The sequence below is a fragment of the Mus pahari genome, chromosome 10, assembly GCF_900095145.1.
Source record: "Mus pahari chromosome 10, PAHARI_EIJ_v1.1, whole genome shotgun sequence".
Lineage (NCBI taxonomy): Eukaryota > Metazoa > Chordata > Mammalia > Rodentia > Muridae > Mus > Mus pahari.
This window is the reverse complement of record NC_034599.1, coordinates 100,629,044-100,644,396: the sequence shown is the minus strand read 5'-3', so window position 1 is coordinate 100,644,396 and position 15,353 is coordinate 100,629,044. Positions and strand designations below refer to the sequence as shown.

The 15,353-nt window shown below is 40.0% G+C and overlaps 1 protein-coding gene and 1 non-coding gene across 7 annotated transcripts in view; one reads left to right on the top strand and one right to left on the bottom strand.

The window, feature by feature from the left end:
- Dock3 (dedicator of cytokinesis 3) overlaps nucleotides 1–15,353 on the top strand; it is a 299,922-nt gene that overhangs the window by 55,464 nt on the left and 229,105 nt on the right. For all 6 annotated transcript variants that reach the window (XM_029542839.1, XM_021206339.1, XM_029542840.1 and 3 more), the window contains exon 3: nucleotides 7,868–7,908. In XM_029542839.1, the coding sequence (XP_029398699.1) occupies nucleotides 7,868–7,908 (41 nt within the window). The remainder of the gene's footprint in view (nucleotides 1–7,867; nucleotides 7,909–15,353) is intronic.
- Nucleotides 2,299–2,429, bottom strand: LOC115064922. The gene has a single exon (XR_003844741.1). It is a non-coding gene; the product is annotated as a small nucleolar RNA SNORA17 (small nucleolar RNA).

Here is a 15,353-nt window from a genome sequence, read left to right as displayed (position 1 = left end):
GGCCCTGTGTTCCATCCAATAGCTGACTGTGAGCATCCACTTCTGTGTTTGCCAGGCACTGGCATAGCCTCACAAGAGGCCGCTATATCAGGGTCCCCAAGCAGAACCTTGCTGGCATGTGCATTAAGTATCTGGGTTTGGTGGCTGATGATGGGATGGATTCCCGGATGGGGTAGACTCTGGATAGTCCATCCTTTCATCTTAGCTCTCCATCCACTTTTATATAATGCTCAAACTCAGATTTCTGTGCTTGCAGACAAGCATTTCTACCCACTGAACCATCCTGTAGGTGGCGGCATCAGTGGCTACTGTGGCTGCAGCAGCTGCCGCCGCCGCCCACTGCCTCTGTCTCCTCCTCCTCTTCCTCCTTCTTCTCCTCCTCTTCCTCCTCTTCTTCCTCCTCCTCTTCCTTTAAAACTTTTTATTGGTTCTTTGTGAATTTCACATCATGCACCCCAATCCCACTCATTTCTCCCTCTCCTCATACCTGCCTTTCATTATTGTAATCTCCCATGTAGCAGAGAAAAAACAAAAAAAACAAAACTTGGTTTGGAAGCTGTAGTGTGTCATAGTGTGTCATATAGTGCTACCTTTTGTCTACACTTTTTTGCTTGCAAATGTTCATTGCAATGAATTGGTGGTCTGGCATAAGGAATGCCTCTGGCTTCTGCTACTGTGTTGATAATGGAACCTCAGTGGGACTCCTCTTGGTTATCCATTGTTGCCCCGTGTCTTGGGAGATCCTGTAGTTTTAGATTTGTAGGACTGGCCCCTTCATTTACGCTAGCAGTTCATAGATGGGGCAGATGTTCGGGTGGGTCAATTCAAAACCCTGGATCTGAGAGGTATCTGAATTGGTTAGCCTGTAGTCTCTCCCTCTCTCATGCCCTTGGGAGTGGCTCACTGCAGTCCCTGCTACCAGGGCCAGCTCTACTCTGCTACCCAGGTGAGGTGCAGGGCCGGTTCTCCCTAGTGTTGCCATTGATGAGGGACGTGACCAGTTCTTCCACTCTCATGACCCCAGGACTCTCCTGACTGCCATAGGTGGTGAGGGAGAGGAGGAGAGTGTCTCTCCTTTGTCCATACCACCCAGCTGGCTCACCTGCAACCTCTACCCCTACGCCCAGCTCTGCTGTACTGCCCCAGCAAGCCTGCTCTCCTGACTTCTGCAGCAGGTGAGGGGCAGGACCATCTTTTCCACTCTAATGATCAAGGGAATCAGCATTCCTGCTTGCCATAGGTGGCAAGGGGTGTGTGTGTATATATCATCTCTCCCTCTTTAACCCATGGCTGATAGGTAGGCCAGTTCTCCCACACTCAAGCCCTTGGGGCAATGCTCCCCCCACCCCCCACCCCACCAAGGTCAGCTCTGCTGTCAACCCAGGCGAGGTGTGCAGGGCCCACTATCCTGAGTGCTACAGCTGGTGAGTGGCAGAGACAGCTCTCCTGCTTGCCTCAGGTGTTGTGGGTGGAGGAAGGAGAAGGGTATCTCTCATCTATGCCACCACACAGTAAATGAGTGGTAGGGCCCGGTCCCCCATGCTCCTATCTTTGAGGGCCTGGCTAGGCTTCCAATCAACTACCGCTATGTGGAGTACTACAGTTGGCTAGGGGTAGAGTCAGCTCTCATGCCTCCAGGGCCAGCTCTCCCATGATGCCCAGCTGAAGGGTGGGCCAGTTCTACACAGCCCTTAAATAGCAACAAGCCCGCCCCCAACTGGGGCAGCACAGGCCAACAAGACCTCACCATGATCCCAGGTGGCATCACTGACTACTCTTAGTCTGGTTCTCATTACCCTGAATCTCCAGTTCTGCCTTTCTTTACTGTGCTCACATCCTTCTGTTTATGTTTCTCTTCATTTTCACCAATACTTAATTGCTCTTTTAAGAGGCTTCTGGGGTCTCTGAGTGTCAGGGGTTATCTCAGGAGTGCTATGCCCCACTCATGCATTATGGTGCTGAGCAGGGGTCATCTCAGGCATGGTTTGCTCCCCCAGGACTGGTGGTTGTCTCAGGTCAGCTCCCTGTTCAAGTCCAATAGCACTCATCTGGTGGGCATCTTGGGCTTGCTCTTCACTTGGTCTGCTCAAGTGGTTCCATGGGAGAGTCATCCGCCTCAGGCTCACTCCTGCCCTGGGCCCTCAGTCCCAGGAGGGGGTTCTTTTAGTCTCAGGCTCGCACCCGGTCCTGGGAGTCTTCCAGGGCCTGGCCAGTGTGGGATTGGTGGTTGTCTCAGGCTAGCTCCCTGTCTGAGTCCCCGTTGGACTAGTGATTATCTTAGGCTTGCTTTTATCAGAGAGTGTGAGGCTACTAATCATTCAGATGTTCCTAGGTCAGAACAGTGAGTTTAGATATAACCTCTGTCCTCTCTGCCACCTACTGATGCACACAGGACACAGCAGCCACAGCTGCAAGCTTCTAGAGGCAGCTGCATGGAATTTTTTTTTTAATTGTTTTATTTATTTACATTCCAAATGTTGCCTCCTTTCCTGGCCTCCCCTCCAAGAGTTCTTCACTAGATCCCCCCTTCACTTTAAATTTACTTTGTGCAGCTCTTTGATTGGGTCTTTCCAGCATGAAATGTTTTATGTATTTCTTGTGTCAGTAAAGGAGTTGTAATTGTAAGACATTTTTGTAAACCTGGTTAAGTAAGAGGGCACTTACTTTGGCTTTTCAGGAAAAATTCACCCCTCAATAATAAACAGTATAAACTAAGAACATTTCTTTTTCATTTTAGCCTAGTCTGAGCTTGGGATACCAAACAAAAGAGACATTTCAGTTTATTTTAATCTTTTGTATCTCCTAATTCACTTTTTTGTATCTTGGTTTTGGCTGAGTTTCAAGTCTTGATCAAAAAGACAACCAACAGATGGGTAGCTTTAGATAGTATTTTGTGTGAAGATGAGTTACAAGTAAAATTTAGTTGAAACATTAGAATTGTGAGAGATTTCAGTGGTGATAAAAGGGGTCTGTGGGGCTTGCTGTGCAAGCACAAAGACCTGCTTTGGGATTTCCAGCCCCTACACATACAAATTTGAGGTCAGGATTACATGCCTCTAATCCTATCATTGGTGAGGCGGAGACAGGTAGAACAATGTAACTCACTGGCCAGCCTCTTTAGATGAGTTGATGAGCCCTAGGTTCAGTGAGAGACCCTGTCTCAAAAAATAAAGTGGAGAGTGTTTGAGGAAGACATCCAGTGTCCACATGCACATGCATGGCATACATGCACACACAGACCATACGCACAAATAAGGGGTCATGGTTAAATTCACTCATGAATAGTGTAGGCTTTAATCAATAATTGTGGACAGGTTTTTTATAAGGAAGGAATCTTTCCTGTTTAATCTTGGAAGAGTCATTTGCTTTCCATGGAAGTAAATGGAAGCTCTTCATACTCATCCCCTGTTTTCAAGTCTAGTGATTGTCATTTTGTTGTAATGATAAATCTCTTTAACAGTGTATTTATCAGCATCTTGTTGGTGAGAATAGAAGTATAGCTGCTAATTCATGTATAGATTTGAACCCATTTTTTAATTTTATGTCTTAACTTTTTCAAAAAGGGACTTTACATAGATCTTTGAAAGTGTGTGTTTTTGGTCTCTTAGAATTTACACTATTTATATTAAGCAATTCTGACTTAACCTATTTCACAAACCCAGTCTTTTCTGGAGAAATTTATAGCAATAAAAGGCAAACATAGAATCTTAGTGTTTCATATTCCTGTCAACTGCCTATTCCATTTTTTTTTAGTCACTGTGTATGAGAGACTGTGTAAAGACATTATACATATATTAGTTTAGACTGACCAACAGACTTGTCTTATGGATTTTATTATCTCATACCTTACAGATTCATTCAAGTTTTTCAGCTACTATATATTTTCATGCCTAATGCAGTTCAGCCACTCTTTAGCTACTGGTCTCATCTAGAACAGAATAAAACCCAGTCTGAATTTTCATCAAGAAGAATAAGGAACTATGAAAAAGATGAAAGAACATTTCGTGACTCAATATGGGGAAAGAGAAGTAAAGTCATGACTTGTATATAGTTTTTCTAAAAGGAGGGGATAAAAATCTTACACCACCACCATCACAACAACAACAACAAAACCGGTAATCAATAAACACTGATCATTGATAATTCTGAACATTAGTGAACTCGATTCCCCAGTAAAAAAAACACAGACTAATAGAATGGATTCAAAACCTAGGAACTATCCTTCTGCTATATCCAAGAAACATACCTTAACATAGCACCTCAGGGTAATAGGATGGATAAAGATATTCCAAGCAAATAGACCCAAGAAGCTAGCTGGTGTAGCCATTTTAATATCTGACAAAATAAACTTCAGATCAAAACTACTCAAAAGAGATAGAGAAAAAAAAGGAAAAAAAATCTACCAAGAGGACATTGCAGTTCTTTTTTTGTTTGTTTGTTTTTTGTTTTTGACATTGCAGTTCTTAACATCTGTGCACCAAACACAAGGGCATCCATGTTTATAAAAGAAACAAAACACTACACAGTTAAATCACATATTGACCTCCACACAGTGATAGTGGGTTGTAACTTTAATTCTTTCAAAGTCTTCTTTTAATAACGGTTCTTTAATGCTTTAACCTCCCTTGTAGCCCACTACCCACCAGAGGTAGTGGGAAAAAAGGATGGGTGGTGGTGGGGGAGTGAACCTGTTTAGAAAGGTTCTTTGGAACAATTCCTATCTGTGTTGTCTGGAAATCAGCAGTTCAGTTCACAAGTTAACAGGCAGTGGTAGCTTGATCCACTCACAAACACCTCATGGATATACTAGTAGTTCATTTAGGTAGAGTTGGTTTAACAAACACAATCAGCAGCAGTGCTAGCAGCTAGCTACCTAGCAGAGACAGACAGCCAGGTCTCAACCTCAGCACAAGTCAGCAGGAGGGACCAGGGCCAAGAGGAACGCCAGGAGAAGTTCTCAGCTGTGCCTCTCTCAGCTAAGTGAAGATCAGTGAAGACTTGAGACCAACAAGCATTGCACAGCTAGTTCTATAAGCAAGCCAAGCTCAGCCTCTGTCATTTTCTCAAGTCTTAATTATACCTTCCAAATATCACGTGTCCTCCACGTGTCCTCCACGTGTCTTGCCTCAGCATGTGCATCTGTCTCAGCTGACATCACTCTTCCAGTCAGCCCCAGTCCACAGAAGCGACAAGAAACTGTAGCACACCACCAGAAGTTTTTTGGTGTGTTTCTCTCTATGGAGTTCTGACAAATGGAGCTCAACTATGCAGTGTAAAGCAGACTAATACTTGTTTGTTAGTAGCAAAGAATCCTTCATCACGTATACTTTAATGTGCTTGCTTTAGCATAACATCCTTTCACCTATGTCTACTTCAGGACAACACTCCATCACGTCTTTGCCCAGCAAAACATCATCCAGGACAACTGACTTAACAAAGAACCCTTAAGCTTCCACTTCAGTGGGTAACTACAATACCCCATTCTTACCATAGAGACATGCTATTTAGACAAAACTTAGAGAAATGCTGGCACTAACTGATGTTTATAAACCAAATGAACCTAACAGATATTTATGGAAAATTTCATCCAAACATACAAGAATATGCCTTTTCAGCAGCTCATGGAACTTTCTCCAAAATTGACCACATACATGATCACCAGCAAGTCTCAATAGATAAAAGAAAATTGAAGGGCTAGAGAGATGGCTCAGCGGTTAAGAGCACTGACTGCTTTTCTGAAGGTCCTGAGTTCAAATCCCAGCAACCATATGGTGGCTCACAACCACCTGTAATGAGATCTGGTGCCCTCTTCTAGTGTGTCTGAAGACAGCTGCAGGGTACTTAGATATAATAATAAAGCTTTTTAAAAAAATAATTTAAAAAACTAAGAAAATTGAAATAATACCCTGTATCCTATCTGACCACCATGAGCTAAAGCTGGATATCAACAGCAGCAGAAACACAGAAAGCTTACAAACACATGGAAACTGAACAACTCATTAATGAATGAAAAATGTTTCAGGACAGAATTTAAGAGAGAAATTACTTTCTAGAGTTGAATGAAAATTCATATACACCATTCCCAAACTTATGGGACACAATGAAAACTCATCTAAGAAGAAAGTTCATAGCAATAGATGTCTATATAAAAAATTGGAGGTATCTCATCCTAGTAACTTAACAGTACACTTGAAAGCTCTAGAACAAAAAGGAGTCACACCTCAAAGAGTAGATGGCAAGAAATAATCAGACTCAGGGCTAAAATCAATTAAATAGAAACACATGCATACATACAACAATAATATGAAGAATCAAGGAAACAAAAGAGAAAACCAGTAAGATTGTCAGATCCTTAGCCAAATTAGCTAAAAGGTAGAAAGAGAAAATGTGCTCTGTCATCATCACCACAGCACATCGCCACAGTAGGACAGATTGCAGGTCGAAGGTTTTAGGGTCTCTGCCTGAGTTGGGACACAGTGACAAGAAGAGGGTTGGGTTGGGTTAGAGTGGGGTGCATCGAGAAAGTGTAGGAGGTCTATGATTGGGCTGCCTACCTGACTTATGGTGGCTGGTGGTGTGGCCTCTGGTGGAGAGTGGGAGGCTGTGTGTCTCTGCCTGTCTCTCCTCCCCCCGTCTGTCTGTCTGTCTGTCTGTCTCTCTGTTTCTCTCTCTCTCTGTCATTCATATATATATATATATATATATATATATATATGTGCAAGTTGTTCTAACATCATTTGTGCTGCCACTGTTACTTTGTCAAGGGTTAGTTGAAGTGTGTGTGGGTATATTTATGGATGTCATCTTTTGTTCTGTAGACTGGTTGCCTGTTTTTTCCCCAATACCCAACAGCTTAGAATATTGTAGCTTTGATGCATTTTCATGGCTTCATTCATTCTTTCTTTCTTTCTCAAGGGTTTTAGAGACCCTCATTCTGCTATGTGTTGTCTCTTAATATATTCATGTTATGCATAGTAATGGTATCATTTAAAAATGATGAATGAAGAAATTGAGACTCAGTTTGTGAAACTAGTTATTGTAATTTATTGTCATAGTGGCTTTTACTAAAAGAAGCAGAGTTTCTATTCTTTTGTAGTGTGTTGTTTTCATGTGAGAAAATTAAATTTTCCTCCTGCCATAGCATTGTTATGAGATTTGAAGATTAGAATGTGGAAAATTCCCACATGTAAAATTAGTAACAAAAGTTCTCAGTTAATATTAGCTGTTATGTACATTCTCCATTTTTATTTTCCTTTTGTAAATGCTTTTCTTGGTTTATACTCTTACATTCTGTTTCTTCTCAAACACAAGCAAACTATTGCAAAACTCATAAAGCAATAGATTAGAATTGAAAAGGTTGCCAATAAGATTTTCCCTTGCCTGAAAATTATACTTCTGTGTGTAATTGTAACTTTTATTATTACTGCTATATATGAATGCTCTTTAATAGTATAGTATGCTGCATTGGAGAGTAAGTGAGTCAGGAGACAGTCTTGGCTATATTTTCTATCTACCATATAAAACAAAACTGAATAAAAATAAAAACCTCTTCCTTTAGGAGTAAGCTGCTAGCACAGTTACAGCTCCTAATGAAGCCAAAATATATTATGGAAAATTTCACAATCACCTGCTTTTAAAAATTACAGTTATGCCGGGCATGGTGGTGCATGCCTTTAATCCCAGCACTCAGGAGGCAGAGGCATGCGGATTTCTGAGTTTGAGGCCAGCCTGGTCTACAAAGTGAGTTCCAGGACAGCCAAGGCTACACAGAGAAACCCTGTCTCGGAAAAACCAAATAAAAAAAAAATTACAGTTATATCTCTTACAGAATGACCATAATGTTATTTTAATATCTTTTTTTTTTTAGGTTGGTACAGAGGAGTTTCAACAAAGAAGCCTAATGTAAAGGTAATGGAAAGTTCATCATTGTGTTCCTTAATGTATAAGATTTGTATCATGTGCTATTAACAGTCAGTAGCAACTGTTTCTAGCTTATCTTTAATCCTTTATATTAGCTACAGTCACATTTATGGCAGACTTGTTTAAGTCTTATAATGCTCAGGCAATATTAAAATGATTTTTCAGAAATCACAGAAAATGCTAATGTGATTATAGTTGTATGCTTGTCTCGAAGAAGCCTATTTATACTTTTAAGTAATTTTCTCTAAGACTTGACAAAAACTAAAATGACTTATTTATAGTTTTAGTGTTGTGGAAGCACATGTCTAGTTAGAGGAATTTATTGCTAAGATGCAAAGTGAGAAAAATAAAAATAATGCTCAACTAGGCATTTCTTTATTGATAATTAATAATTTTGTTAAGATGTGAACTTAAACAAGACTGCATAGTATATTGATGTTGTTATATACTGGATTTTATGTTTGAGTCCATTATAATAGTACCTTATAAAATATTATATATTTCTATTAGCAATTATAACTAGAATCTTTTTTACTAAACCATTTTTTAAAAAGATTAATTTAATTTAATTTATGTGTATGAGTGCATAATAGCTGTCTTCAGACACACCAGAAGAGGGCATCAGATCTCATTACAGATGGTTGTGAGCCACCATGTGGTTACTGGGAATTGAATTCAGGACCTGTGGAAGAGCAATCAGTGTTCTTAACTGCTGAGCCATCTCTCCAGTCCCTTTACTAACCCATTTTATAACATTCTTTTAGCTTAGTTTTATTTTCTGGTGTTGGGGACTTAAATGACAGGGTGTTGTACATGCTGGACAAGTATGCTACCCCTGAGCTATACCCCATCCCTGCTTACTCCTTCATAATTCATATTGTTCATATTTCTTATCTTTTGGTAGCCTAGTATTAAAAGTATTATTCTTTTTCTTATATTGAAAAATATAAACATTATATAATTATTTCATTAAAACTTATTAAAGTTTTAGTCATTAATTTGCCAGTGGAATCATTCATTTTTACTACTTTTTAAGGTAATTACTAGAAACAAAACAGTATCTTCAAATTTTAATTTAGCACTGGTAGGCCTTTTCATTGTTGGCATGACATTTTGGGCTGTGCATTTATTGGATGTAAGAAACTATGTGTGTGGGGGCTGGTGAGATGGCTCAGTGGGTAAGAGCACCCGACTGCTCTTCCGAAGGTCCGGAGTTGAAATCCCAGCAACCACATGGTGGCTCACAACCATCCATAACAAGATCTGATGCCCTCTTCTAGAGTGTCTGAAGACAGCTACAGTGTACTTACATATAATAAATAAATAAATCTTTTTTTAAAAAAAGAAAGAAACTATGTGTGTGATATAATGTTTAGTATCACATATGGCCTCTGTCCACGAGAAGCCTTATCACCCCAACCTAATGTGTCTAGCCCCCTGCCATGTTGAAAGGTTGAAAAAGGATACAAGATATTAGCAATGTTATGGTGCTAAACTTGTCTGTAATAGAGAACAACCTCTCAAAGGTAATTTTTCTCTCTTTTTTCTTTCTTTTTTTCTTCTTCCTCTTCCTCCTCCTCTTCTTCCTCCTCCTCCTCTTCCTCATCTTCCTCCTCCTCTTTTTTTTTTTCTTCTTTTTTTGTTTTTCCAGACAGACAGGGTTTCTCTGTGTAGCTCTGACTGTCCTGGAACTCACTCTGTAGACCAGGCTGGCCTTGAACTCAGAAATCCGCCTGCCTCTGCCTCCCAAGTGCTGGGATTAAAGGCGTGCGCCACCACTGCCCAACTCTCTGTTTATTTCTAAATTTGCAATACTACAGGTTTTACTTTTCTCTCAAGAATGCTTTCATGAGAATAGTTTCTACATTTATTTTAAGAATCTTGATTAAATTGTGCCAAAGTTAGAAGTTGGATAAATGTGAATCTTAAATATCAGTGGAAAGCAATAATATGTGATATTACGTGTTTTTATTTGTGTTCATTATTTGTGAACTTTACAACCCCTTTACCTAGCTTCCAGTACTAGTACTTAGTGATTACTTTGCTGCTGAATAATACCTTTAAAATGTTAAATACACTTTTCCCCCCCGTGTGCATTTGTATAGAATCCAGAGGATCACCAACCTTGGGTTTGTTTCTTAGGTACTGTCCACCCTTTATTTTGTGTTTTGTTTTATTTTATTTTATTTTATTTATTTTGACACAGTGTCTCTCACTGGCCTGGAATTCTCCACCTAGGTGAACTGACTGGCAAGAGAACCCCAGGAATTCACTTGGCTCAGCCTCTTCAGCTCTGCGAGTACAAGTGTGCCACTGTACCCTGATGTTTTTATGTGTGTTTTAATTATCAAACTTACGTTCTTGTATTTGCAAGGCAAGTACTATATTCCTACTGCGCTTTCTCCTAGCCCTAAATGTAATCATTTTGATTATTTGTTGATTGATAATAAAGTATACCAGTCGGCGCCAGCCCTAGGCCACCTTGGGCGTGAACTCTGTGGACGGTCCCATGGTCCACAGAGGACTCTCCATGCTGCAGGCGTCCTAGCACACCCAGGATCTTAGGATCACTGAGGAGAGTCCTCCAGAGAGGCCTCCAGAGAGGGCTCTGACCCCGGGACCCAGGTGAGAGCACCATCTTTTGTATCCTGGGTCCCTCAGAGACCAGTCCGCGCAGGAGAGCGCATGGCCGCAGAAGCAACAGAGCTTCTTGGACAGGGTCCCTTCAGGCCTTCATCCTCAGCCAGGAGGCAGAGCTGAGACCCAGACCTCTATGCACCTTCCCTGCAAGAGGACAGCTTGCCTGCAGAGAGTGCTCTGACCACTGGGACTCAGGAGGGAGTTATACTCCCAGGAGTGCTGACAGAGGCTAAAGGATCACAGGAGGAACAAGCTCCAGCCAGAGACAGCTAGAACATCTAACACCAGAGACTACCAGATGGTGAAAGGCAAGTGTAAGAATCTTACTAACAGAAACCAAGACCACTCGGCATCATCAGAACTCCCACCACAGCAAGCTCTGGACACCACAACACACCCGAAAAGCAACATTTGGATTAAAATCATATCTCATGATGCTGGTAGAGGATTTTAAGAAGGGCATTAATAACTCACTTAAAGAAATATAGGAGAACACTGCTAAACAGGTAGAAGTCCTTAAANAGGAANCACAAAAATCNNTTAAAGAATTNNAGGAAAACACAACCAANCAGGNGATGGAATTNAACAAAACCATCCAAGATCTAAAAATGGAAGTAGAAACAATAAAGAAAACCCAAAGGGAGACAACTCTGGAGATAGAAATCCTAGGAAAGAAATCAGGAGCCATAGATGCAAGCATCAGCAACAGATAATAAAGTACTTCAGAATATCATGGATGTTAAATGAATAACCCATTTTATCTGTCATAATACTGTGATTTGACTGGGTGAACTCACAATTATTTAAATTCTGTTAGATAACCTGTAGCTATAGTTGTCTGGGGTCCCACCTGGCCATCTTGGCCAATGGCTGTCTCCTTCACTATTTCTTCTTCAATAAGATATTGAAATCATAACATTGTGCATTAGTTTGAAACTTTAATTATGAAACATTTAATTCAATGATTACTTTCTTCATTTTGATATCAAAGAAGGAGTAGTAGAATCAAGAAAGGTGTAATAGATCTTATATATCAAGATAAATAGCATATGATATCAAGGGTTTCTTTTTTACAGATTTCCATTGCTTTCTTACAGTTATTAATTAATATTTTATCTTAGGTTTTTATAATTTGGTCACTATATTTTAAAAGTAATGTGCAAATAGAAACTTCTCAAATTAGCTGTTCTCATTTGGACCATTATGGTAATTGGGTTTCTCTACATTGCCTATGGGTAGCCCTTCTTCTAGCTTCTTAACTGATTTCTCTAGAAAGGTGACTAATTTTTATTTTAGAATTACAAAAGAAATGCTCATAACCTTACACCTGTTTCTAAATTCTTTTCTTTATGATATAGTTACTTGGATTTTGTCAGAGATTCATTTTGTGTTTAGTTTTTGAAATAGTTTGACAGCTAATTAAACAGGAATGTTATACTGAGCAGAGTTAGAAGTTTTTTGTGTCCAATTAGATTTTATTATTTTTGTGCAAATGTAGTACTTCTGTAATTGTATATTTTGGTAATATCAACTTTCTAGAATTTTAGGTGGCTATAGGGTTTACCAGCAACAGGTATTCACATCTTAAGTTTGATTTGGTATTCCTTTTCCAAACACATCAAAAATTGTTCAGATTTGTTCGTCAATAAAGTTCTTACACAGTGTGAATAAAACATTGAAGTTTCCTTATAATATGTTCAGTGGTTAAGACAACATTATTCCTACTTAGAAGAGGGAACAATATAATCAAGGGAAGTAGAGGGTGGGAGGGACTTGGGAGGAAGAGAGGAGGGTGAGGGGGAAAAAGAGGGGCAGAATCGGGTATGGGCGGAGATGGAGGAGATGTACAGAGGGGCAGGAAATTGAACAGAGTTGTGTGGTAATAGGGGATGGGGAACTGGGGATAACAACCAGAAATTCCCAGATGCCAGGAAAGCAAGAGCCTCCCAGGACCCCACGGGGTTGACATTAGCTGAAATATCCCACAAAGGGGAGAGAGGACCTGTCCAGACCATATCCAGAGGTTAGGCATCCCCTCCCCCCGCCCCATTAAGGGATGGGGCTACCCACCCATCTCCAAAATTTTAACCCAGAATTGCTCCTGTCTAAAGGAAATACAGGACCAAAGACTGGAACAGAGATTGAAGGAAAGGCCATCCAGAGACTGCCCCAACTGGGAATCCATCCCACAAGCAGACACCAAACCCAGACACTGTTGCTGATGCCAAGAAGTGCTTGCTGACAGGAGCCTGATACAGCTGTCTCCTGAGAGGCTCTGCCAGATCCTGACCAATACAGATGCAGATGCTCACAGCCAACCATCTGACTGAGCACAGGGACCCCAATGGAAGAGTTAGGGAAAGGACTGAAGGAACTGAAGGGGACTTATCTGGCATCAATGGGAGGGGAGGCCCTTGGTCCTGTGAAGGCTTGATGTCCCAGTGTAGAGGAATGCTACTGTGGTGAGGTGAGGGTGGGTGGGTGGGGGAGCACCTGCATAGAAGCAGGGTAAGGGTGGATGGGATAGGGAAATTGCAGAGGGGAAACCAGGAAAGGAGATAACATTTGAAATATAAACAAATAAAATATCCAATTTTAAAAAACCCAACATTATAAACATTCAAGAAGTAATTTCTTGTCATCTGATATAATGATATATATGAGAGTTATGCTTTCATCATTTTTTGGGCTAAGGCTATTTGATAAATGTAGATTTGAGTTCATTTCATTTTTAAAAGGAATGATCTGAAAATTTCACTGAATTATGTAAAGATTTCTTCATTTTTCTCAAGACTTCTAATTTTTTGTGGTACTTAGGATTGAATTCAGGGCTCAAGGAAGGCTAGGCCAGAACCCAACCCCAGCCCAAGACTTTTTTTTTCCTGAGACAGGGTTTCTCTGTGTAGTCGTGGCTGTTCTAGAACTCACTCTGTAGACCAAGCTGGCCTCAAACTCAGAAATCCGCCTGCCTCTGCCTCCCAAGTGCTGGGATTAAAGGCAAGCGCCACTACTGCCAGGCCCAATACTCTTAACTTCAGATAAATACAAATATAATTAGAGTATTAATAAGCTAGTATCTTTCCTTTGATAAATAATGTGTGTGTGTGTGTGTGTGTGTGTGTGTGTGTGTGTGTGTGTGTGTGTGTATGTAGGACAGAAAACAACCTTGGATTCAATTTACTGGAAAATTTAGTAGAAAATTTGAAAATGTTCCTGAAGTACCTGTGTCATATATGACTTCCAGCACTAGTGTGTTAACTACAAAATCCTCTCTGTTTAGACATAGTTTATGCATCTTTCATTTCATTGTCTTTAGTCTGTTACTTAAAGTTGATAATATCTCCCTACTTAATGTAAAAAGGACATGTGCACACCTGAATCAGCTACACCTGACCACATGCTCAGTGGGAATGAATGATTTTAGAGTTAAATTTTATCAGTAACTGCTTTAAAATTAAAAAATATTTATTTTTGCATGTATTGTTGCATACCTGGGACATGAGAAGGTTAGAAGAGCGCATTAGATCCCTTGGGACTGGAGTTACAGACAGTTGTGAGCTGCCATGTGGGTGCTGGGAAGTGACCCTGGTCTTTTGGTCTTTTGGAAGAACAGCCAGTGCTCTTACCTACAGAGCTATCTCTCCAGCCCTAATACTTACTTTTCATAAATAAATAAATTAATAATAAAATAAATAAAAATTTCAAAGCAGAATTGTACATTGAGTATAATTATAATCCAGAATTAATCTCTTCCCAGTTTAAATGTGTACTTATATTACTTATTTTGACTATTCTATGTTAGCAGTACCTAAAGATAAAATAACTAAAGTGTCTTTTTTAGTGAGTCTTATTTTCATTTGGACTTTAAAAAGTTAATAGATTGTTTTTTGTTTTTTATTTTTTCTTTTGTTTTTTGAGACAGGGACTCTGTTGGTCTGGCTTTCCTGGAATGTGCTCTGTAGACCAGCCTGTCCTAAAACTCAGAGAGTGCCTAATTCTGCCTCCAGAGTTCTAAGACTAACGGCATGTGCCACCATACCACTACACCTAGCAAAAAAATTAAATGTTTTCAATTAAAACATAATTATACCATTTTCCCCCTCTTCATTCCATGTCCCTCCTGCTTCCTCAAATTCATGGCCTCTTTTCCTTTAATTATTATCGTGATACATAAATATATGCATATATATGAATACTTGATTTTTGAGTAAATTCTTTTTATATTCATTCCTATTCATATTTTTTCACTTTGAATTTTCTGGTGTTTTCCAAAGTATATATTTTGGGCAAAAAAACTTTTCATACTTATACATTTGAATGATCTATTGTTGAATAAAGTTTGAGTGAAAGCTAAAGGCATTGAACATTTAATTCGCTTTTCTTCAAATATACATTTGCTTAGATACAGTAAAAGACTGACAGAAGTGCCACTCTGCTGGCTATTTCTTTAGTCACACAGAAATCGTAAGTAGTGTTTGGGGAGATGGTTCATTGGTAAAGTGCTTATTGTGCAAGCCTGATGACCTGAATTCAGATCCCTGAACCCACATAAAAAGCCAGCCACAGTAATAGTGCACATGTTTGTAATCCTAGTATATTCCTATTGGGAGAGGGGAGGTGGAAGGAGAGTAGTTCTAGATCAGCATACACAATGGTGAACAAGAAAGTGCCTGTCTCAAACAGTGGAAGGTAAAGACCGTTTGTGATACCTGAGGTGTCATCTGATATCTACATGTGCTCTGTGGCACATGCATATCTACACACACACACACACACACACACACCGGGAGGGG